The sequence below is a fragment of the Onychostruthus taczanowskii genome, unplaced genomic scaffold (genome assembly GCF_017590055.1).
Source record: "Onychostruthus taczanowskii isolate IOZ18803 unplaced genomic scaffold, ASM1759005v1 scaffold5, whole genome shotgun sequence".
Classification (NCBI taxonomy): domain Eukaryota; kingdom Metazoa; phylum Chordata; class Aves; order Passeriformes; family Passeridae; genus Onychostruthus; species Onychostruthus taczanowskii.
Window position 1 is genome coordinate 9,097,472 of NW_024502568.1, and position 25,864 is coordinate 9,123,335.

Here is a 25,864-nt window from a genome sequence, read left to right on the forward strand (position 1 = left end):
TAATCCTCTTTTTGATCTGAGAGATATCTACGGGAGGAAGAGAAATAAATCCAATACACTCAGTTAATTGCTCAGTGACAGATAATCTTTCCTTCTCCACCTTCTTTCTCTTCTATAAAAAGAGTAACAAAAAGTAAATAAAAAGTTCTCAACTAAATCTGTGGAAAAAGTCTGCTGAGAGGACAGTGGTATAATTAAAGTCAGGCCCAGCCTGATGCAAAATTTCATTTATCATGTACAGAAGCAGCATCTCACTTGCTATCCAAAGCTCAGTGCACACAGAGCCTTAACAATCTCGATTATACAGATTCTTCCTGTCTCTTTTCTCTTACTGTATTTCCTCTCTTCATGTCTGTCACCAGTGGCCTTTTAATTTGTCAGTAGTTTTAGAAGGATGTTCTCCATCCCTCAGTGCTGCAGCCAGCTACAGTAAACTGGCTGAGAAATAAAAAAACTTAATCCTAGCAGGAAATAATGTGTTTATAAAGAGGATAGATTCATATCCTGTAGGCAATGGCACAGTTGGGTTATAGGTGGTTACAGTCCAATCAGTAAGAATGCTTAAATCACCCAAATACACTTTGGAATTCCAGATGTGCTTATAACCAGCTATTGCACAAATTACTGTGTCAGTAACATGCTTCTACAGCCCCCCATCACTCACCAACCTTTGGAGAGCGCAGGAGGCAGAAGTGGAATTTCTCTGTCATATATTCAAGACAGATTCCTCTTGAGTTGTGGGTACCTGCAGAACTACCTTTCCCCTCTATCCTTCAGAATCAGAACTCCTGATATCAGAAAGCAAACCAGACATGAGATGATGTTCTCTTCCATTCCCCAGAATGAAACACAGAGGCATGAAATAAATTGCAAGATCTGTTTCCCGCCTTCTCTCAAACCTATTTTTGTTCTATCCTTTTCAAAGAAGCAGGGAGATTTAAATTAACATGTTGCTTAAGCAGCCAGGAGGAGCAACAGCTAATAACCTCTTTCAGGTACACAGAATAATAAGATATGCCCACCTTGCCATTTCCTTCCATCACATTAGGAACAGAGAAGCTGTCCTGGGATTTTGATAAGCATATTTACCAGTGACCTGAAGGCATGGCTGCATTGTAAGGGGGGATCTAACAGCAGAGGCAGACTCAGGACAGAGCACAGTGTAACCAGCACAGGCCTGCTTAAGGTAACAGGAGAGAGGAAAATCCAAGGAAGTGAACTGGCAGCTTCCAGAGCAGCCATGAGCACTTAAGGGCCAAGCACAAATAATGGAGCACTGCAAAGACAAGTGGGTTGATTGTGGTTCTCCAGCATTTCCCTGTTAAAAGCACTTCCCAGGGATTCTGGATGGTTGGCCATACAAATGCAAGGAAGTCTTGATAAGTGACATGTGCCAAGTGAAGCTGAGGGCTTCAAAGTAAGACAACTGGTTCCTCAAATAATTTATGGAATTCCTTGTTCTAAGATGTCACAGGTACTAAAACTTTTAACATACTCCAAAAGATATTGAGAAGGTCAGCTCATGCAATATTAATCCCCTGGTATATACTAAAACAAAAAGAAAATTATTCAGCTCCTCATACACCTTACCCTGATGGCTGAGGGTAATTTAAAACTTAAGAATGAATGCTATTATAATACAGGAAGGAAGGTCAGATATGATAACCATTTTCATATGGTCTTGGTGCCAGCCTGTTTGGGGACTTCAAGTGGGAGCTGCATATGTCCTCATCTTTGAGCCTCCCTGGGACCTGCAAAGCAGCTGCACAGCTCCTTATATCTCCTTCCAAGTCCTGTTTTCTCCTCTTGCCCCTCTCCTGCTCTGCTTGCCAGAGGTACCAGAGACATAAGTGACTAACGAATGTTTCCCTCAGTTAATATTTTGACATCTGGTAGTCTTAGTAGCAGACCGGAAGAAAGCAGGCATAGAAATTGGGAAGAATAAACAGGAAAAGCAGTGTGATTTTTTAAATCCCTGTTCCTTGCCACTGGCTGATGTACTCTTGGGGAAGATCATACAAGAATCAAGAAACTGTAAAACCCCAGAATTAGAATCAGGCTAATTTTGTGGAATACTAAGATCAGGAGTGTGTAATTAGTGGTGCTAAATAGACTGAGAATTATTTTTCATAAAATACTCAGATTTTTGCGTTTTATCAGACAGATTTTGGTGGTAAAATTCCAGACTAGAGGAAACAATCATCCTATTTTTATGTTGTTAAACACATCCTGAGATTAGGACTGAGGTCAGGAAAAGTGCCCTTCCCTCACTCTAGGGCTGCAACACTGCTGGGGTCTCAGCTATCTGTTTCATCCTCCAGTGACATCCACACAGTCCCTTCCTTCTTAATCAGGGCAAAATTTTATGTCATTGTGGAATGCTCCACAGATACCAGAAACAGAAAAGAGCACAAGGCCATCAGCACAATTTTGTGCTGCATTCATACATCTCATCAGGAACTGTGCCTTCCACTCTGATGCGGCTGTCCTAGTTTCAGTCAGAAAACAGTACCTCAACACAGTCCTGCATCACAGAAGCAGATCTTCAGTACTGTCAGCAATGGGGAAGGAGGTGCCTTTGCATGCTGAAATGCCATAACTTCAGCAATGACTGACAAAGCAGAGGTGAGTACTTCTCATGGTGAAATTACTTAAGAGTAGTCAAAGAAAATGAAAATGTTTTTCGTATTTATGAATATTCTTTTTCAAAACCACTGAGAAATCAAACAATCTAGCACAAATTCCCTGTAGAAAAACATGGCCAAAGCCACAGCCCTGAAAGACCCTTTACGTGTGCATACACCATAGTAAAGACAAAGGACTAGAAAGTCATGGCAGCAAGGTGTATGAAAAGACTGATTAACCGCCCATAACGGTATGAAAAACCATTTATGCAACCCCACAAAATACTCATTCTTATGAGCATCACTGTTACTGCTCAGTATAAATCCTAGAAGTTCTATGTTTCTTTAGGTTTTAGTCTGCTTCGTTTTAGTTTTATTTTTTCAGGCAGTGGGTGAAGCAATAGCCTGAGTTCAGAATGTACTTCATGCCAATTCCCTCCTCTATCATTCTATTAAAACCCACTCAGCTCCTGAGCAAAAAGTTTATTTGTTCTGCTTCTGTCCCAAAGTTCTCCCTTACAAAAGAAAACCCCTTTCCAATATAAGTTTATCAAAACAAGTTCACTCCAACAAGAGATTTCAAATACCCAGTTTTCTTCTATCCTGCCAGCAGCCTATCCGCCTTCATCAGTGACCTGCATACAAAACTCCTAAGCTTCCCACCAGAGCTTCACAGATGAAACTCTGAGAAAACCACCCTTTCAGCTCATGGAAGTGAAAGAGGAAACAGTTCTTGGGTTAATTTTTCAGGGAAATAAAACCAGGAACCATCTGCTCATGTTGAATCCAAATAGCTGCCTTAAGAAACTGTTCATGGCCCAGCTCTTCCCTTTGGCTCACATAGTGCATGGCATGCTTTTAAATCATTAAATTCTCAAAACACTCCCTTTAAATTGGTCCAGCAGTCAAGTTCACACAAGTGGAAATCAATTATCTAGTGCTAATCACATCAGTTCTAATCAACAGACTAACACTCTAATCTGTCACTCATAGATGTTCCCCCAGCCTCAGCAACTATGGCTTTTCATAAGGATAATTTGGGCAGACCAGCCATGAGATCCTTCATTATAAACAAGGACTTTGGGCTGTTCAGTTGTCCCAAAAGTAAACCAAATGGTTGATTTCAATCTGAATAAGATGGGAAAGGTGAAATCAAAAGACAGAATATCTGAGAAGTGCCTTATCTGGCTGAAACAAGACAATGAGACTTCAGCCTTTTTGTCCTTGAGTATGAAAGGACAGGAGTGAGAGAAGGTTTAGCTAGAAACCTTCCAACACTTTTAAAGAAATCTAATTAAACTCAATAAAAGAATTGTATCAGGCTTTTCCTATTTACGCAAGGTGGTAATTATTAACTCAATTTATCTCCATACCTCCAAAGAGAGCTCTCTGTGATGCTTCCCAGGTTGTAGTCATACAGCTTTGTCAGAATTAGAATCACCTAAAGGCAAAAGAAGAAATCATGGTTAGTCTCAAACAATTACAATCTCACAGAACTGAAGTGACCCCAGGGAGGGCTTAGGATTCCTTTAATGGGTGCTTAACATAATTGAATGAATTGTTAAAAGCAATTGCTTAAACTGACATGGAAAGAATTTGCAGAGATATATGTTGAACCTTTTTTTGGACCTTTTTTTTTGTTCAGTTCCTCTGCATAACATCACCAACAGGTTCTTCCCTTAACCCCAGGAGGCAGAGTGCAGTGGGAATAAGTTCAGATCTAGACAGAGTTTCAGGATACAAGACGAGATCTTGTATGCAGTAGAAATAGTGACTATTTTCTGCTCTGTTTCACATACACTGAAGCTACTGATCCTTTTCACAGCTGTGGTGCACAGATAAACCACTGGCTTGTCTCCAGTCAAACACTTTCTGGTTACAGCAGATGATTTGACACAATGATCACCAGTGGACTGGCTGGACATCAGGAAAAATCTCAATTAGGGTAATAGTTTAACATCTGGACAGACTACACAGAACATCTGTAAATCCTCCATCCTTGGAGTTTTTTAACATCTGGCTAGACAAAGTCATGGCTGACCTGATCTATAGCTGGTGATAACACTGCTTGGAGTAAGAGGTTGAACTGAGGACCTTCAAATAGCTCTAACAACCAATGCTTCTGTAACTTCACTGAAAAGTTTTAGGTTTAGCCAGAATGGAAATGTTTCCAAGTTTATGACTTTTATTAGCTCTTTCGATAAAGAGCTTTTCCCTCCTGCCAAAGCAGGCACTTCTACAATAAAATTACCTTACCAGGGGGAGGAAAGCAATTTTAGCAAAAAGAATTTGCAGCAAAAGATTTCAGCTTGCTCTTTTGTTAGTGTCTTTAAAAACTTATTTCTGACTTTCAATATGATGGGCTTCTTTAACAAGATCTACATTTGGGACAAACTACCAGACCATTATTATTGCTACTAATTCATTTTGCATGTCTCCCTGCCAGCTCACTGTATATCTTATCCTCCTCCCTATCCCATTAAAACCACAGTAAATTAGAGACCCAACTCTTATCTGACAAAACCTCTGATCTATATACCTCTTATTTTCAGCCTGGGTTCCTCAGAAATGAGGCTCACAGACACACAGTCCCCCTGGTTCCTTGATAAAACTGTTCAATCAATTTAGCTGTGCAGCAAAGGACTGTGGAAGTTCTGTGCCCATCAGCCCAATGCCAGCTGGCACCAGCATGGCACAGAGTTGCCACAGCGGAGGAACAGACTCACCACTGCCTTTTCCAAAGCCAAAAGCCCATCTACTTCCTACACATCCTGAAACAGCCACAATAGTAATTATCTCTTTCCAGTACACAACATGAGACAGCAGAAAGAGCAGTACAGGGGGCAGAGAACACACCTCTGACATCTCCTTCTACAGCACGACTCCTAAATCACTCCCAGCATGGAGAAAGGCTGCCCAAAGCACTTCCTATCTGCATGGACACCAGTCATGTGCAGCTCATGGGGAAACTCACACAGCAGCCACAATCCCCCTCTGCTCCCCAGGGCACCCTGACATGGACATCCCCTCTGCTCCCCAAAACCCCAGTGCTGGCAGAAAAGAGCTTCCCTCTCTCCTGGCAGGTCCCTCTTTGAAGAGGGAGCCAAGGTGGGAACCCAGCCAAGGCAGAAGCCAGAGCTGGGGTGGGCACATAATCTTCACCAGAGCTAATGCCCATCGAGGGCTTTGTAAATCCTGCATTTCCATCTCCACCCTCCCAGGAATGCTTATCAATGACAGCAGGGCAGCTGTCAGCTCCAGATCCACAGCTGTGTCACTGCCACCTCTCATAGCCCCCTCTGGACAGGTCTAAAAATCCCCCTACTTAGCAAGTAAATAAAAACCAAGGGGGAGAAGACCAAAGAAGGGGATGGGATGTGCACATAAAGCCTTTCTGAATACCAACCCAATGAAAGGCAGCTGTGAACTCCACTCCTGTGTGGAGACATCAAGGGGGAGCTGCACATACCCTGGCTGTGAGCCTCCCTGGGACCTGCAAAGCAGCTGCACAGCTCCTTATATCTCCTTCCAAGTCCTGTTTTCTCCTCTTGCCCCTCTCCTGCTCTGCTTGCCAGAGGTACCAGAGACATAAGTGACTAACGAATGTTTCCCCCAATTAATATTTTGACATCTGGTAGTCTTAGAAGCAGACCTGAAGAAAGCAGGCATAGAAATTGGGAAGAATAAACAGGAAAAGCAGTGTGATTTTTTAAATCCCTGTTCCTTGCCACTGGCTGATGTACTCTTGGGGAAGATCATACAAGAATCAAGAAACTGTAAAATCCCAGAATTAGAATCAGGCTAATTTTATGGAATACTAAGATCAGGAGTGTGTAATTAGTGGTGCTAAATAGACTGAGAATTATTTTTCATAAAACACTTCAATTTTTACTTTTTCCCAAGTGAGGAAAATTTACAAATCTTAAAACAGCCATGAAAGAAAACTCCATTGAGAATTTTAGTCTCATCATTTGAGTACAGAAAATTGTAATTGACATCCCAAAAAGAATATGAAATGAAAAAAAAAAATTAAAAGTGCCAGTAGAAGAAATCAAAATATTTCCCCTCCAGAGGGCTGGAATGTCTCTTTTGTTCTTTTTGCTTCCTCGATAAATTTCAGTAAAACCCACACAATCTTAAAGTTATGCAGTCTTGGAACTGATGGGGGAAGAAAGCCAGCTGTACTCCATCACAATTCTTTTTGATATAGATCTAACAATCCTTCTCCAGAGGCATCCCTGGACCCATCCAAACATGCATGTCAGTTCCTGACTAACTACATCAAGGACCCTAAGCAATATTGCTATATCCTGACTTCCTGGTAGATTTAGGAGAAAATCTTAGCATTTAACATTCTCACGATTTGTATTTGACACTATGCTGTGGCAGACACCTGCACCAGGTTCTGGATTAAGAGCTTTGATATCTCCACTTGGTGCAGGAACTATTATCCTTGGAATAGGTACACTACTTCAACAACACGTAAGAGCTGTTCTTTCTATTAGAATTTTTTTAATTTTTGAGAATCTGTATCAGCTTCCAAATGTCTTTAAGATTATCCATGGTTTCAGCAGTCTCCTTGTGTCATTTACTGTGGTTTACAAATACCAGTAATAGATCTGCTCAAACATATACGTGCAAAACAAATTATTTGGCAGAAAATTAGTTATTTCTGCCCTAGAGACCACTATTCTTTTTCCCCCTTTGTAATGATAGTTGAGTTACATATGCAAGGCCATGATTTCAGATATATTTACTTTTTCAGAAATAATTTTTCTTCTTTGCTGTTCTCATTTCTTTGTTATTTAGCCTGCAAAGGTTAGTTCATGTTTAAGATTGTTTCTTTTTTCCCCCCACCCTCTGTGGCTGTCATTGTGTAGTACTGAGGAACCTAATGAACAGAGACATGCATATTATGTTGTTCTAAATGTCAGAATAGGGGCTGTGAAGAAGCACAGTAATGAAATGAAAATAGTCTCTCGCCTTTTCTTCATTTTTTGCTTTGTTTTTGCTTTCTGGGACTGTGTGTTTTTCTCCCTTTTTTACCACTTACCAATCAATGCAAGCTAACAAGAGCAAGAAGAAAAAAACCAAGCAAACTAGAAATAGAATGAAAAGGAACTAAAAATTCAGTCTTATTCCAGCTCTGCTGTGAATACAGATAACCCTTCCTCTTGCACAGAAATACAAGGCTTCAGAAAGTCTGTTATTCATTAGGATCAGCACTTGAAGTGGATTATTCTGCCATAGCAGGTGGGAAAGGAGAAACAAAACTTTATCACTTCTGCTCTGACAGCTCAGAGCAAAAGATATCTGATCCTGGGTTTACTACATCCCAAAATGAGTGCACCTACCAAGAGACAGACCATTAAAAATGGATTTAGTTACCCAGACAAAGTGCAAGAAACAGACACCTGGGAAGACAGACTGACAAAGGAGGTGCTTAAACCTGGTTCACCATCTCCCAAAGGAAATCAGTTCCCAGTGACTATTCTGGGAAAGACAAGGCATTCACACCTTGGGCACCATCATGGTTTTCTTCAAACTATAAGAACATTTTCAAAAAAACCCATATCTTGTTAACCAATCCGGACCTCTAACTGCTTTTTAAAACTTGAGATGTGAAGATGTTTTGAACAGATTTCAAAACATAAGTCAGTGGCTGGGCAGAAGAGATTAGCAGAGAGATTCACTGGGCAGAAGTGATCTTGCTAGATTAGGCCCAGGAGGATCTTTGCTATCACAGCAGAAATTCTAGGGTAACCATGGCTAAATTTTTCCCAGACCTACTTTGGCTTATGACCAAGTGATCTATGCTGTCTCACCATAGCCTTCCTTGCACTTCTGACCCAGGTTTACAACTGGCTTAGATCTTTGTCTTGACCCTACTACTACTTTACAGAGTAGTTTTCAACTACTCTGTAAATACTTCTAGCAAGGCTCCCTCAGGATATGGGCCAGAGCTTGTCCTTTACCACAGCACAAGTTCCAAAGGTAATTAAATGGTTTTCTCCCCTGGCAAAAAAAAAAAATATTTCTCTCATCAAACAGTGCTGAACTAGCTGGCCAGGAAATCTGCTCTGTGCTACTGATCAGGTTCATACCTCACTGGGAAGTAAGCAACAGGCTGCACTCTGTGCCATGGTAAATTCATCTGGGCTTATGACATGTGTCCTCAAAGCAAATCAGTCAACACTGCCACAGAAAGCAGCACTGAGGAGCTCCCAGCACACTGGGTCAGGCAGCTGTAACACTCCCCTGTACCCACTGACCATGGCAAGTTTGTTCCTGGGAATGCAACACGAGTACTGTGCCAAAAGATGCCCATGCTCAGCTAAAAAAAGGACATGGACTACAACCATCACTGTGTTTGAGGTTTGATCACCATTACAAAAGACCCACCACACAACACGGTCTGTGATAATACAACTCAAGTTCATTTACACCAACAGAGCTCTTATCTTCAACACATTTAATCAGAGATACTCCCATCATCATCCTCAGGTCCTCTCAGTGCTCTCCACCTTACACAGCACAACAGGGTCTAAATTCACAACAAACTTTCATGGCTTTGCAGTGATAGAATTTTTTTCAAACAGAACACCATGATCAAATTTCTAAAGGTGCTGACTACAGCTTCTTGGGCCCTGAATTTTACATTGTTACCTGTAGACTGAACTAACCCTGTGCCCATAGGGTGGCCTTGATTCCTACAGGATTCAAATGCTGATTTCAACCCACAATAGACTTTGCTTATGAAGGCAAAACCAAAACCAAACTTCTGCTTTAGTGTTTTCAGACTTTCATGCTTTACATATATTTTTGCATGCATTTCAGTCAAGGCTGCAGCTGTCCTGGGATAATCCACAACACTAAAAACCAAATATTTATTAGTCTACTTTCCTGACTTGCACACCATCAGCTCTCAGCATGAGTTGTGAACAGACTGCGCATCAACATTTTGTTGAAATCATTTGGACATGGTATATTTGATAAAATATTTCTAGTACTTGATTGCTAGCGACTTACAGCAGCTTTCTGAATCAGTTTCTTATGAAGACTATTGATGTGTTGATCAGACATCTCCTTTTGACTGCTGAAATCCCAGGAGAAAAAAAAAAAAACAATGAAGGTTCTCCTGCACCCCACCACCCTCCCAACCCAAGGAAATCCTTCAGGACAGTATTCTGTCCTGATTCCTTATCCAGAACCATGGATTTTAACATCTCAAGGTGCTATTTTCTATGCCTTAAGAGCATATTAATTTCCAGCATAAGAGAACTGAGCTGGGTCTTAATGAACTCCAGCTTGGGTTCTGTACCAGAATTACTAACATAGCAGAAAGCATCTACTTTCAGTCATGTGCCAGCTGCACACTCTGCACTATCAGCTGATCTTCAGGATGTGCCACAGCTTGAGGAAAGAGCAGCTGCCACAGTCTTCTTCTCCTGTGGTGCTTTCCACTCATGCAAGGAGCATGCAACACATGCAGAGCTGCTGGAACTCAACACGCCCCACCTGCAGTTTGGCTGCTCTGCTGTTACCAGCTGAAAAGGTTCAGTCACAGGCACTGCCTCACACAGAGACAGGCAGCCTGCAGTGTGACTAATATTTAATAAAGCATTGTAACATTTTACATACAGCTGCGTAAAAAATGGTAGCTAGATTTAATGGTGTAACTACATTTTCATCACTCTCCTGATGAAACAGTCACGCTGTCTTCTAATTGGGGAGAGAGAAACAAATATCCAGGCACAATCAAGACAGTTTAAGTACACCTCAATGCGCAGTGATCCATGAATCCCTTATTAAACTCTAGAGATCCCTTCCATCGCCTACTTAACAGGAACATAAGTCAATAACAAAGAAGCACTAAATTAAGTTTTCACGAGCTTTCTGGTCTGCTATAATTGAGTAGGAAACTAAAGGACTTGAAGCTTTTCTATGCATTATGAGTCAATAAACCATCATTCTCAGGCTGTCATGTTTGAGAGTTTGCACATTCAAAAACTGGAAATAATTGGGCACCTATCTGTTACCTTCATCTCTACCTTCCCAGTATCACCCAGAACCCTGGGACTGTAAATAACACAACCAGAACACAGGAGTATTCTCAATGAACTGTTGGGTGAGACAGCTATGTGAGGAAATGTTTCCAAATAAATTCACAAATAAACTTGAATAATTCACTGAGAATTTGATTCTTTTATTCATGAGGCTTCTCATGAATAAAAGAACCAAATTTGAGAGAACTCACTATTTGGGGCAAATTACTTGTACTAATCTTGTTCTTCATATTATTTTTAGCAATTTTAGACCAGCCAGCAGTATCAGGGACTCTACCAAGCACTCAAGTAGCAAGAACTATGGAGTCATGAAGACTTCTGTGATTTGGTTTCCACATGGTCTGCAGATCAACAGGGGTGCAATGACAGAGGAGGACAACCACAGAGTTACACAGCTAAACCACCAAATCTCCATTTCACCAATCTCTGTTACAAAGAACCCGTAAGGTGAAATTCTTTCCTTTTTTTGCAGCCATCAATGAACAGGAAAAAAGGCCTGATATTGCCCACTATCCCACCTGGGGCACAAGAGACAGAAGTTTAGAGGGAAAGCATTAAAAATTGTCCATGTAGAGGGTGGCTCTTCCCTTTAATGACTTCCATAAGTCAGCAGATTAAACTCTTCCTAATTCAAAAACTATTGTGACTATTGTGCCTAATAATAAAAGGATCAGAGAGAGCAATCAAAGATGATCAAAGATGTGGAATGGCCTTTTTTTAGTGAGAAATTACTCCAACTATCAATCCAAGAAAGACAAAGGAGATATGAAAGACATCTGAAAAGTCACAAGTGTACTGAATTTATTATTCACTACTTTTCAGCATACAGAACAAGCTAACCTGGGAGTTTAAAACTATTACGTATATATAAGTAGGGAAGTTCCTTCCCACTGCATTTTGTGGACACCAAAAATTTACTATAAGCTCAGGGGGAGACAGAAGTTAAGGGAAAAAAACTGTGCATTGAGGTCAATTAAATAAAAATATATGTAGCCATGTTAGTGCAAGTTTTCCCAAGTATACAATTTTAACCACATTTAAGAGAGAATATGGCAAATTCTTTTTTTTTTTCTTGTAGCTATCATAGATAGCTTTAGGACTCATGAACTTATATAAATTTGTTATAGTTATTCCTATTTTTGGCATCTGTAAAACCACCTGTTGGCCAGAAATTCAATGTTTGCCAAATACAGATACCAGTATTTCCTTTGTTAAACTTGTATAATTCAATCAGCAGAGCAAGATGTATGGCAGTTTCTATTACACTCAGCTTACAGGGGTCCCTGGCATGGTGACAACTTTTAGTATAGACAGCAACACAAATTATTATAAAGAGAGGCTAAATGCAGCATCTTTCTCCCTAAAATCTTTTAAAGATAGCCCCAGTCTTCATGCTTGTCATCAGGATGAAACAGGAATTTGTTACAGTCTGAAAAGAATTTAAAATATTACCACCAAAGCAGAGAGAAGGAGACTGTAATAGCTAAAGCCCAAAGGTCAAGACACTGAATTACTGCTTTTCCTGGCTTTGAAAAGGACCCAAACCTAGGCCTATCACATTCCAGAAAAACACCTTGGCCACTGACATGCTGATTAACTTCTAAAGTAGAATTAATTCCCTGCTCCGAGTCCTTTTTTCCCCACACTGAAATCCTTTTTCACTAATTCCTCTTTCATTCAATAAGAATCCGCTTCATGGAAATATTTCTTAGCAGCTCCAAACATGATTAACTAAACCAAAGAACCAAACACAAACCAAATAAATTAAAAGGAGCAAAAGGAAAATCTAGCAAGCAAATTATTGTAGGAAAAAAACCAGAGATACTCAGGTTTCTAAGAAAATGTAATAAACAAATTTCTTCCAGTGGCAGAATCGGGCAGGAAAGATGGGGATGAGGACAAAAACAATGGAATAGACATCCTGTCATCTTGAAAAGTTTTAATACAAAGGCAAATAATTATGAAAGCGACAGGGTTTCATTTCAGAAGACAAAAGCTGGTATAGAGAGAATCGATTACACACTATAATTGCATTGATGCTTAAAAGCCATTAGCATAAGAACTCTGTGCATGTTTCAAGAGGGAGATGTAGTCTTCTGTTTATTCATTTCACCAAATACCCACACAGGCCTTTAGGGGATTATTTCAGAATTAAGACCAGAGAAGGGAAAAGCCCTAAACTACTTGGAAAGACAATTCTTCTCTGACACCCCATTATATTCACAGGCAGTCAGCAGCTTGAGCTTAAACATGCAGTCACTGCCAGTGATTTGGAGTGGACACCCAGAAAGGGTGGAAGGGTCAAGTGGAGAAAAGCACTTTGCTGTTCTGTGCCTGGCCTGCTCCTGGCCCGCTACTGAAACACTCAGAAACATTCCAGAGGCTCCAGGCTTTGCCAGGGGACAAAGATTTCAAGTGCTGAGAAACCATTTTGGAAGTAAAGTAGGAAAGCCAGCAGATCTACAAGTAAAAACTTGCTGCTGAGGAGTTTCTCAGACACCTGATCTCATGTGCAAACTAGGACTTGCAGCGTAGCCAGTGCCAGGTAAAAGACAGAGCACACAACACTCAAAGAGAGAATATCCAAGAAAAGACTTATGAAAACATGCCTGTCAGCCACTAGTATCCTACTTTGTAAGCTCAATTTATGGTGGTGCCTTTTCTGGTTAAGACCCAGAAGTTCCTAAAGGATTTAGAAATACCCACGAACTCCAAACACACAGTTTTTCCCAAACCAGTATTCCAAGCCTCTACTTGGACATAATTCATCAAACTCTATCTGCAAAAAGCATGAAAAGGAAAAGTAGCCCAAAAGGCAACCAAGGTGAGAAAGGCTGAAGATACTCATCCTTTGGAAAAGAACCATGTCCTGGGAGGAAAAACTGGGGGTGGGGGATGCACACAATCAAAAACCTGGGATTTATAAACAACACCCAGATTGTTTATTCTGAAGCTCACTACAGAATATAAAAGTGAAAAATTAGCATTCAATGAATAATTTATTTAGCACTTTACTATTGTTTCAACAAATCACTTTCATGAAAGCAATGTGTATTCAAGCAATAAATCACTGGTTAGCACTCTGGCACAAGCAAAAGATAATACTTGACAGTATTATTGAGTGATGTTGCATGGCCACAAGGCAACTACAACAAAGATAAGGATGATATCCTTGAATAATAGACTGCCTCCCTCCCTCTCCAGGGAAGAAATTGGATCTTTAAAGTAAAACTTTACATCCTGGGGCAGCAGGGGTAGTCAAACTTAAGACCATAAGGTGCCTTTTGCCTTTAGGTCCCAAAAGTGCCCTGAAAACATTAATTGATCACTCCTTACAAGAGCTCTGTGATGTAAGTTGGTTTTATTACCAACATCAGGCATGCAGAGTTCAGGAGAATTTGTTGCAGGAGGCAGGGTGGGAACACTTATCCCGATGAGCCCCTTGGTCCCCACTCTTGAAATCATTCTTCCCTGTCCTCTAACAGAGGAAGAGAGGGTTTCAAAAGGTCCTGACCTGCTCTGTTAAGTCACGACTTCCACCCTGTCTAGCTCTAAAAGGACCTGAGCCAAAGCTTTCTATTCCCCTTCTTGCAATCCTACTGGATTTTGCATCCACACAGATAGGAGCATAGACTTTTTGGACTGATCTATAGTCAGTGATGAACAACACTACATTGAAAGACACAAGGTATGTTTCCCAGAAACTGAGAAAACAAGCAAGTCTGGTGTAGAGATGATTTTTATTTTTCACAGTCTTTCGCTGCACTGTGTTGGGGACATCTATTCTTCCAAACACCTGTTCATCCAAAAACACTCTATGATTCCCTACGCATCTTACACTAACAAATTATAATAAAATGCATCACTCCATTGACTAACTTGGTAGGTCTTATCTTAGGGAAACCCCATATTAATGGAGTAAAATTAAAAATTAATTTGGCTCAGGCCTGAGAAAGTTCAGTTCAAAGTGCCTTATGAGCTCTCTGCCAGTACCAACGTGATGACTTGTTACTCCTAAATAGTGATAAGAAGAGTAGATGAAAAATCAAGTCCTTGTGTTCTCAGCTTCTCCCAAATCAGCAGAAATCTCAGAGCCAAATTCAGCACAATACTTACTTTGTGTGTCAATCACATGAACAACACCACGAAGCAAGAATTTAGTGCACTTGCTTTGCCATGGACAAACGGGACAAACCATCCATTCAGTTTGGACTCACTGGTCTCCACAGGCCAGGAAACAGGAGGAATTAGAGTAACACAGGGCTTTCTAGTGTCTCCTTGCTCTAGAAAGAGACAGGGCAGAAGATAAAGACAGCTAACCTTATCTAATTAGATGTCTTTATTACTGAAAATTAGATCACTCCAAAACTCCAGAGGAATGAGCCCAGTCTAAAACAGAGACATTTCAATGATCACAGAGCACATTTTGTCATTTGACAAATTATAATATATGACTGATTAGACAAGAAAATTCTTCCTGCATTCTTCCAGCCACTCCAGCTGCAACAAAATATGCCATCAGCAGCTGTTTATATGAAGCTAGAAGGCATCTTGAGACCAATTACAAGGCAAAGGTCATATTTTCCAAGCTGTTTATAGACAGTAATTTGTAAAGCTGTAATGTCACATGTTGTCAATAATTCAAGATGGGAAATTTAAACAGTTAATAGATCATCAATTCTTCACTTTCCCACCTTATTTCTTTCTCCCCAAGGAGCTGTTAAACCATGCTTCATCTGAGTGTATTCCTTGAACCTCAGACTCAAGGGTTTCCATTAGTTTATGGAAAGAAACTTAGGATGGTAAGATGTGAGTAATCCCATAACAGGCACCCAGGGATCATAGCAGACATAAAGTGCACATTTCAGGGTTGGGATATAAATTGCTGTTAAAGGTCTATTCTCACTGGGGCTCTATATTCTGTAAAACAGGTTGATGCTGTCAGAATGAAAACTGTTGCATTTTAGCAAAGAGAAGAGGATTTAGTCAAAACAACTTGTTAAATGAAGATATATACAAAGGAAGATTGCCCAGTTCTTTTGGGGGATAAAAACAAACAAACCAACCAGACACACAAAATCCTGTCATCAAAACATGAATTACAGATTATTTCTTTTTTTCTTCACACTGCCCCCATCCAATTTACAGCCACCAGTTAAAGACAAAACAGCTCCCATGGGTGTCATCAACTCTGACAGCAAGCCAGGGCAGGGCTAGCAACAAGAACAAGCATCAATATAACGACAGTGTAAGGGGTTTTCACCTTGGAAAGCTGCACCCATCTGTTGCTGCATTCCCACCTAGGATCCTTATGGAATTTGTGGTGGCAAAACAACACTTTGAGAAACTGGGAACAGCTACTGAGCTACAGCACTGATGCAAACTTCTTCAGGAAGGAGACCACACAAACCTTCAAACTGCATGTTCACATTCCTACGGAAAAACTGAAATTGTGGCTGTCATGACAATGTTCAACAGAAGTTAATTATTCCATCTTGTAATCTGCTTTACTATTTTTAATTAATATATATAAGACAATACATAGACTAATATATATAAGACATTCCTTTATTGCTGTCTATATCATCTCTTAGAAGTTAGGGGGCAGGACAGTAACTTGCACCTCACATCTCCTCTTTCCTCTGGCACATATTTTATCAAGAAGCTACCTCAAAAGGAGGGGAAAGTCAAAGGATATTACAAGCCAACACAAAAATCTTATTAACCCACTAAGATGTGTGACTAAGATCCTATTATCTGAAGGATAAAAAACCTAAGCTGCCTTCTGCCTATATCCTCAAGGCTTTGGCAGAACACACAGGAAAGGCACATCCCAAGTGACTGGTGAACTTCAATTTTCCTCCTCCTCCTCCCTCAATGTCAAGTGAGATGTAGGAGGAGATATTCTTATTTTTCTATATATAAACTACCTAAGTTGGGGATTTTCATGTGGTGTTTTGGGAATGAAAAAGCCAAGTCACTCTCTGACTTCCTCTCTCAGCACAGGGCAAAAAAGGCTGCTGGGTAGAAGCCCATAATCAAAACTGCAACACCCAAACCATCCACCATTTTTTGTAACATCTGACCAGTGCTGTCATCCAGGTTGAACAGTGATGATTAAAATCATCCTGTGGAAGCAGATGTCCTTTAGATTTCAGACATTGCAAGAAAACAGCACTGGTTTGGTCATTCCCTCTAGTGAGAGTATCTTTGATATCTTTAAAAACCCCAGAACTCTCTTACATTAAACAAAAGTGTACCAACACATGGGAGCAAGGAGGATTTTTTCATCACGTATCATCTTAACCCCTGAACTTACCCACACATGCCCCAATCTCCCTGATGGTTTTGCCATATACCCTTTATTTAAGCTTGTTAAGAATGAAAAGCAATGTACTGACTGTGCCTGCCAACAAAACTAACCACCCTGCCTGAAGTGTGTAGCACAGAAAAATGGCCAATTCCTCTCAACACACTGCAGAGAAATGTATTCTTTTATCAGCAGTATCAATGCAAAAGTGAAAGCTGAAGGAAACATATTTTGAGCTCTTTTCAGAATTTCAGACTCTAATAAAAACCTTTTAGACTGAAAATGTAGAGTTTCAGGATTTCTGGGTATTTTTCCACAGCTTGTTAACATTACACAAATGACATCCTACAGATAGAGAAGTAGTGATTCCCAACTGCTATAGGCAAGAGTCATCCCTGAAAGTCTAATAAGGGATTCAAACACTTGAAGCTCTGGCAAGTCCCAGATAATCTGGGAGCACTAGAGAGCATTGGTTTAGAAACTTAATTTTAGAAGCACTCAACAGCTTGAACATTATATTCCTACTCTCAGGTACTCCTTTCCTTCAAAAAACCCCTTTATTTCTGAGTACAAACCTGCAGAAAAATAAGCCCCTCTCCCACTTGCACATTTCTGCTCTTTTACCACTGCCTTCCCAAATTTTAGTCCACTGATCTTTTCACTCAGTCCTACTCAGCCTCCTCCAACAGCAAACCAATCTGCTCTTGCCCTTGATGAAGAAGGGTTTTAAAGACCTGAATCTTGCCCCAAAGCTGGACATTGCTTCCATAGCTCTCTCACCTGCATGCCATTAACCCCAAAACACACTAGAGAAATAGCATGGATTCATTTGTTATAACTGCTGCTATAACAAATGAGACTCCCTCTAAATTATTTCTAAAGGAAACTTTCAGCCCTGTCACCAGTTCACTGACCCATCCAAATTTGTCTTACACTTACAGTCAGCCATTTATCAAGACAGGTATGAAATGAAGCTTTATATACCATTCCCTTTGACTTATATTTACATTTGACACATGTGCCTCCAAGGGAAGCACATACCATTTTTTCCTCACCATCTCTTCTGCTTGTTCAACACTGGTTCTCAAGGAGAATGATATTTCTGTATTTCTGCCTTTAAGTCACACAAGCAACTGAATGAATAGGCCTTATAGAAGAAAAATATTCTCATAATTTCACCTACCACCTTTATCCTCAGCTGCTTTTTCCATTCAGATCAGTAAAGAAAGTAGATTATTAGCCTTTAACCTTGGCTTGCCATTAATCAAGTAGCTCAGTTTCACACCACAAGCACCACTAGCAGTTTATAGTCCCCAAAAAGATTAAAGAGAGAAGAAATAACCTGGTATCACTCAATGTGTTTCCAGTGGAGCACCAAGTAATTTCAATCAGTTGGGGGAACACCATTCAGGGAAGAGAAGACATTCTCAGGAATTCTTACAATGGGAATGGATTCCTCCAAGGATCAGCTCCTCAGCCACAGGAAAGCAAAAGCACATGAGGAGTTATTGCATCCAACTTCCTCCAATGAAAGATTTGCCTCGCCAGGAAACAAACACAGCTGGGAAAACCCAAACCAAAAATGATGTAGGCAAGGGCTGCAACTCTTGCCCCCACCTGCACTAAGCTCAGGAGCCCTGAAAAAGAACTTTATAAGCTGCAGGAAGCTCAGCTCTCCAAGGGCTTTGCCTTATTCTTTTTCCACTGCAGAGACAGTTTCATGCATACATTTGAAGGCTATCCCCCAAATTGAAACAAATTCTGTTAGTAGTGAACTTAGTAAAATTAAACCTTTCAGAAAAATTAATGAAAGCCACTTCCCAATTTGAAAAGGAGATCCGATGCTATTTGCACCACGCTCACAAAAAGCCACACACCTGAGAGCAGAGGGTGACTGGGTCAGCAAAGCTGCACCTTACCCTTCACTGTGAAAGAGCCCCCTCAGCTTTATCACTGGCCTTGCAATATCTGCTGTACTAAAGATGCACCTGATGCTACAGGAGGGGTTATGTACAATTTTATCAAATAACAAAAACTTGCTTTCCCATTTTTGTTAAAAAAATTGGAAACTATTAAAAGAAAAGCACGTACACCTTTCATCTGGAAAAAGTTTCATCATAAATTGTCATTATGATTTTTCTTCAATAGTGAAGATGTAATACCAAGACACAGCATTATCAGACAGTGGCTTCTCTTTTTAATGGGGTAAGTTACAACCAGTGTGAAAAGGTATCAGCTCTACAGATTTAGTTGTGACAACCAAAAACAAAATTCAGTTCTGAGTAATGAGCTTCCTATCATTTTAAAAGGGTTCATCACTGTACAAATGCATCTAAACATTAAAGACTACTCAGCTGAAACTCACGGACATGTCATTAAACCAGTAAAATATTTCCATAAAAACTGTCTTTTTCTTTTTAAGCCAGTTTCTTTTCCATTAGAAAAAGAAATGTTAAGCATTTCAGAAGATGATTAAAGCAAAAGCAAGCTGAAAAATGAAAATGTCACATTGTTTCCCAAAGAAGTACTTGGGTCCTCTGGCTTTAATTTCCTACACATGAAAATATGTTATTTAGTGTTATCTCCATGTTAAATTTGAAAAGGTGCTGCAAATATCAGCACAAAATGAACCAGAACATTTTACTGGAAAAGAAACAGATGAAGAGGCAGTAATTCTGATTCACCAACACCAGTCTTGCTAGGAGAAGGCAGATAACTTGGGAGTCAGAGATAGAGCTAGAGAGTTTTTTTGTTGTTTCCTCGCATATTTTCCTATTCCTTCCTCCCTCTGCATGCAGAAAGCAAAGTGATTGCTCATGTCACACCAGTACAGTGACAAGAAACTCTATGCCTGGCAGAGAGAAAGGCACAAAGTGAATGCAATCCTTGCCATCAGCTGCACAAAGCACAGCTCAGCCCAGCTGCATGCAGCAGCGCTGAAACACATGATGGCATGAGCAGAGGCCTGATGCTGGCTTTTATTTTAGGTTGTCTGTTTTTAAGTAAATTTAGAGCTGCACCCAGAACCCCCCCAGAGCCCATCCAAACCACTGCTGTGCTGCCCAGAGGATCAGCTCCTGTGAGAACTGACAGGGAAGAGCTGCACCACACCAATGTATGTCCTAGTGTTTGTTCAGTGGGAACATTTCAGTGTCCAAAGGGCGGCAAGAAAAATGGTGAAGGGCCCTGGGGGGAAGTCCTGTGAGGAACATCTGAGGTCACCTGGTCTGTTCAGCCTGGAGATGAGACAGAGGGGAGACCCTCACTGCAATTACAACTTCTTTGTGAGGGGAAGCAGAGTGACAGACACCAATCTCTGCTCTGTGGTGACAGCGACAGGCCCCGAGGGAATAGGAAGGAATTTGTGTCAGGGGAGGTTTAGAAAAACATTAGAAAAAGGTTTGTCCCCCAGAGGTGGCTGGGCACTGGGACAGTCTCCCCAGGGCAGCGGTGACAGCACCAAGCCTGAGCGAGTTCAGGAAGTGTCTGGACAATACTCTCGAGCACACAGTGTGACTCCTGGGGATGCTCCTGTGCAGGGCCAGGAGTTGGACTCGATGATCCTTGTGGGTCCCTTCCAACCCAGCAGATTCTGTGATTCTGTGATTTGAATTCCAACATTAGTCACAAGTGAGAAGTTACACGAGCTGGAGCTACTTTCTCTCAATTGTGAGGATTTGTGCAAAAACTCAGAAGGGACTAGAACAGCTCCTGGCCAAACAGCACTGACTCTTTAGGACAAAACTCTCATACTCAGTCATCTTTTCCAGATCCATTGTGCTCACTATCCTTAGATTTCTGAAATTGCACACTACCACAGGGTAGAGTGATCTGTCTCACCAAGTTCATCCGCACCAAAGGATCGGCTAATTTGGAAAAGGCCACTTGGTAAATAAAGCACAACTGCAGCTTGTGTGGATGTGGAAATCATGGTCATCATTTCCACACCCAATTACCCAGCTTGCACTGGCAATTACACTAATTCCCTGCACAAATTAGACACAGCACTGCATGAGCACATTGTTTATGCAGTAATCTGCATTTCCACTTATTACTGTTTTTCTAAATTGACCCTAAAGCTTTTAGTGGCTGATATTGAGACACTAGTAAGCAGGAAGAGTAGTAGACAATGTTTTTTTTTCTAGAGATGTATATTCATTTCATAGAGACACTTCTGTTTTGCTGAATAACAAATTCACTTTCTTCTTTTTCACTTCCTGAGGAACAAAGTACTGCTTTATGCCTTTAAATATTTTGAAAAAAAAAAAAATAGTGTATATATAGCAAGGGGTTGAAGGAGATGCAGCATTATGGTGACATGCAGTTTGCATTAGTACAGAAGCAAACTGCTGCTTCAATTCTAGATGAGTAGCAAAGCTGACTAATACAGTCCCTCCTTCCATAACGTACAACCAACTATTCGCAGTAAAGATTGTTTGAGTCTTGAGTTGTTGGTTTTTTTCTCTTGGAAGGGATGTGTTGGGAAGGTCAAGATGATATGAAACAAAAATCTCTATTTGGTATCAAACGAGTCTCACCATTTACAGGAAACAGAAAAATGCTATTCACTATGCTTTGTAATTCTAAAACCCTTTCCCGTCTTACTTGGTAGAAAAGAAGACAGAATAAAATGGAATAAAAAAACCACGCCAAGTGCATACAAAACACAGGAGAAAAGCTTTCAAAAATCAAGCATTATATCTTTTGAATTTTGATAGAAAAACACAGTAGTAAAAAAACCCACATTATTTTTCTCCATTTATTTCAAGATCCAGCCCAGGGTGTCAGGTGTGTTTATCTTTCTGCTTGGGTGCCCATACTAACCTGGGATGTGACCCTGCAGGGACAGAGGTCCCCAAGGAACACTGAACAGCCACACTGGTTGTGCTGGTCAAACTTGGTCGAAGGACAGCAAGGCTGCTTCCAGCACAGCAGTACAAATCCCTGTTACCTCAACACAACCAAATGTGTTTAGAGAGTACCTTACCAGCACAGTACATAAACATCTCTACATATGCAAAGGGCTTTTAGCACAGACTTACACCCTCAGTTATGTGAGTGCATTATCAGTAGTCCCTAGATTAAGGACAACTGCTCTGCAATTAAATAAAATACTTTCTACTTACTAAACAAAATGTCATATTTAATTTCTTTTTTTATTTTTCTTCTTCTTATGTAAATAGACTGTTATGACTTCAGGTTCTTAAATTGCTTTTAAATGCTGGTGATTTAGCTAGAATAGAAATAAGCAATCTAAACACCCTACAAGTGCACTGTTCATTCTCAACTGAACTTGTATATTTTTACATTAAAAAAACATGGTCTCATTCACTATTCCCAAAGAAAATCAAATTGAATTATTCAATGGATTTTTTTTTAATCAAAACAGCTGTTTTCTCCACTTATGTGTTTTCTTTAGAACTATTATATCCTTCCCTCCCCTGCCTCCAGATAAAACCCCAAACCAACAAAACATGAAAACACATAGCAAAATCCCCTGCAGCAAGGGGCTCACAATCAGTTGTACTGTGAGATGTCTAATTCTTAGCATTTCAAACATTCATCTGTTCCAAGGTGGTGTCAGTTATTCCAGACACCAGAGCAACACAGATCCAGTCCCTCAGCAGGATTTCAGTCCCTCATTCTCACTAGTGAATTAGGCAACTGAAAACATTCGTGACTGAAGAACTGAGGTTTTCCACCTCCCCCTAACACCTTAAATCAAAAATGACACAATTCTCCTTTGCTTTCCACTTAGGGAACACATTATCTCATTTTACGCAGGGTGCTAAAGAAATAAAGGGAGCTACATGAAAAAAAATAGATTCACCTTTCATTTTGACTATAAGATCGTGTAATTTTTTTCTGTCCAAATCTAGCTTCTGCAAGCTTGCCATTTGTACTTATGAGTCACCTTCTATTGGCAGCTGTTCTCTGTGTTTCTCAGGGAATGAAGGAATAATGTCCCAGAAATCTATTTTGAAAAAAAAAAATCTAGTCAAGCAGTCTTTCCTCTCTCCCTTTTCTGAAGAAATACAGTTTAGGTACCTGTAAAAAAAAAAAAAAAGTATGGAGATGCCCATGTAAAAATATAAAGAACTCAGCATATCACAACCCCTAGGTGACTTTAAATTCTTCAAGCATCATGCAAAAGATAAGTCAAGACGAGGAGCTTCTGAATGCTGGTGTTCAAGGAAAACAGGGGGCAGCAACATCAAACAGAAAATTAAACTGTATTTGTGGACTGTTTCTTTGTGTTTCATGCCATGATATTTTCACTGGCTAGAACACTGACATTTATTAGCTCTTGGCTTGCAAAGCACACACAAGACTTATCACTGTCCTAAAATCAGATATCAAAAGTAATTTTTCTCCTTGGTTTAGACTGAAATCACCTCAGAATCTATATAGCAGTGCCAGAGCCCCTCTTTTTCTGAAAGCAAGTTTTGAGAATGGAGCTGAATGCAGTAGGAAGGAAGTTATCTTCAGACTTGCAGAATCATTCATCATTAGATTAACACAAGAATGCCAAATTTAGGCAGCCATACAGTCTAAAAATCTAAGCAAAGGAAATAAAAATCAGCAATACAAAATCAATTGCCAGCACCATAAGCTAGCATTTCAAATCCCCAGTTTCTATCATCCTCCCTTAATAGGATGTTGTCATTACCTGAGCCTCATCATTTGCACATTAAGTTGGATAAGATGAATTATTTCCATTAGCCAGGAGAGCATTACAAGTCTCAGAGGGGAGATTCTGCTGAATCCTTAGTTTGAAATGCAGCAGCCTATGGCTCTCAGAAGAGGCCTTGTACTTAAACAGCCTTGAAGACAGACAGACATGTCTGTACCACTGATACAGCCAAATACGCTTTCACGTGCACAATAGCAGTGCTTAGCTTGGCCTCTGCTTCCTGAGCTGTGGTTTTACCCCCATTGAGCAGCAGGAAATCTCCTATAACCTTGAGTTATTTCACATAAATGGGTGTGGAAGCTGTGCTGGTTTGGGGTGCTGCCTGCCATGAAAAAATTCAGGATGGGATGTCACAGAGCTGCCTAACCAGCCCAGTGCTTGAAAGACAGATGTGCATCTGCCATCTGCTCCTGGGTTTATTTCAGACCCCACAGTGCAAGGCAGCACAGAACCAAACTGTCCTGAGTCACTGGGCACAAGTGGCGTGCCCAGAACAAGGAGATCAGAAGCTTCACTGTGAACTGCAAATCTCAGACCAGATGTTCCAACCCCCACTGCATCACAGACAAATTATCCACAGGTCTCAAAGCAGAAACATTTCTGTAATTACCCAGCTCTCTTGAACAGGTGTATCTTAGTAACCAGGTTTTTATTTTCTGCACATCTGTTTCTTTGCAACCTCACACCTTCCCTACTGATGTTATTATTGCTGCCCTTGCCAGAAAAGAAGCAACAGTTTTCAAGTGGTATATCCAAAAAGTCCAGAAATTTTGCATAAGAATTAAAGTGGACAATTTCCAGAAATTTTAATATAGTGCTATGTAAATAAGCTAGTTCAAAATCTCATACAATTTCAGAAATGTTTCCTCTGGACTGAGTCTACAACCACTCTACCAAACCCAACTGTATGGACAAAATTTCTGGTATTATTTAAAACATAAATCATCCTCTCTTATATCCCATTCTTGATACTTACAGGTTCACATTTATCATAGAGTAAGACTGATGTATTTAATAATTCGGCAAATTGCATTCCAGTGTGCATATTTTGTAAATCATGTTATAAACTGTAATTGAAGTAAATTGTTTACAAACAAAACACAAATTCCTTCAAAATATTTATTTGGAGCAAGAATAAAATATCTGGCACTATTTTATTTAAAGCAAGCAGCCAAGTCTCAGTGTGATGCTGTGCTGAAGGAGCAGTCATACAACCAAGTCCTGCTGTGCTTTCAGGAAATCCCAAGAAAGATTTTTTTGTTGCAGCCAGAAAAGGAAGACAGGCCCACAAAACAGTGGGAGCCTAAAGCAAGCACATGAGACAACATCCGGGAAGAAATGCAAAACAGGTCATGGACATTTAAAAAAAAATTGGTTATAAACAAGTGAATTGGTTTATAAATAAAATTGGTTTTTGCCCAATACAGCACCAAGCTGGGCATCAAATCACAATCAACATTTACTTCAATGCTTTTTATTAAGATGTAAGTATGGATGGGCCATATCTCCAGACCTTGTCAGTCTCTGGGAGATTCTTCCCACACAACATCTCAGCACAGATTCTTCAGCCTCCTGTTCTGGCAACCTTCTTCATCTGCGCACACACAAGTACTTACAGAAATCATTCACACAAATTCACAGAAAGGACTTGAGTCTGCAGGCAAAAATATGTTCCTCTAAATGACAGCATTTCTCAGCAACAGCACAGCAGCAGCAGAGGTGGGAACTAACATCTTGAGAGGGATAAGTGATATCATCTCAAGTATTCCCCAGGAGAAAAGCAGCAAAACTGAGCTGATGGGATTTGGCACATCACACAGTACAACATGCTCAAAGCCAAAAGGACCATTCAGATTTTCCAAGCCCAAAATACTTCCTTTACCTAGTCAGAAGCTGGTGTGGTGTGAAGGTGAGCAGCTGGGGAAAAAGGGATGGAGACAACCACAACACAGTACCAGGATGAGAGCACCACACAGCTCCATTTGTTCACCTGGTCACCTCTGGCATTTCTAAACTAGCGCCGCCCAAGAGATGTATTTTAAAGAGCTCTGAGCTGGATGAGTGCAAGCTGGTAAATTTGTCATTGGCAATGTTTTTTTGACTAAACATGGAGTGACAAGAAATTATGTAATTTATCCATTGTCAGTTGAACTGTTTGCTCTTTTTGGAT

At 40.4% G+C, this 25,864-nt stretch overlaps 1 protein-coding gene across 1 annotated transcript in view; it reads right to left on the bottom strand.

The window, feature by feature from the left end:
• LOC121341910 (VPS10 domain-containing receptor SorCS1-like) overlaps nucleotides 1-25,864 on the bottom strand; it is a 256,711-nt gene that overhangs the window by 171,264 nt on the left and 59,583 nt on the right. Inside the window, exon 2 of the mRNA XM_041415866.1 lies at nucleotides 3,998-4,065. Coding sequence (XP_041271800.1) covers nucleotides 3,998-4,065 — 68 coding nt within the window. The remainder of the gene's footprint in view (nucleotides 1-3,997; nucleotides 4,066-25,864) is intronic.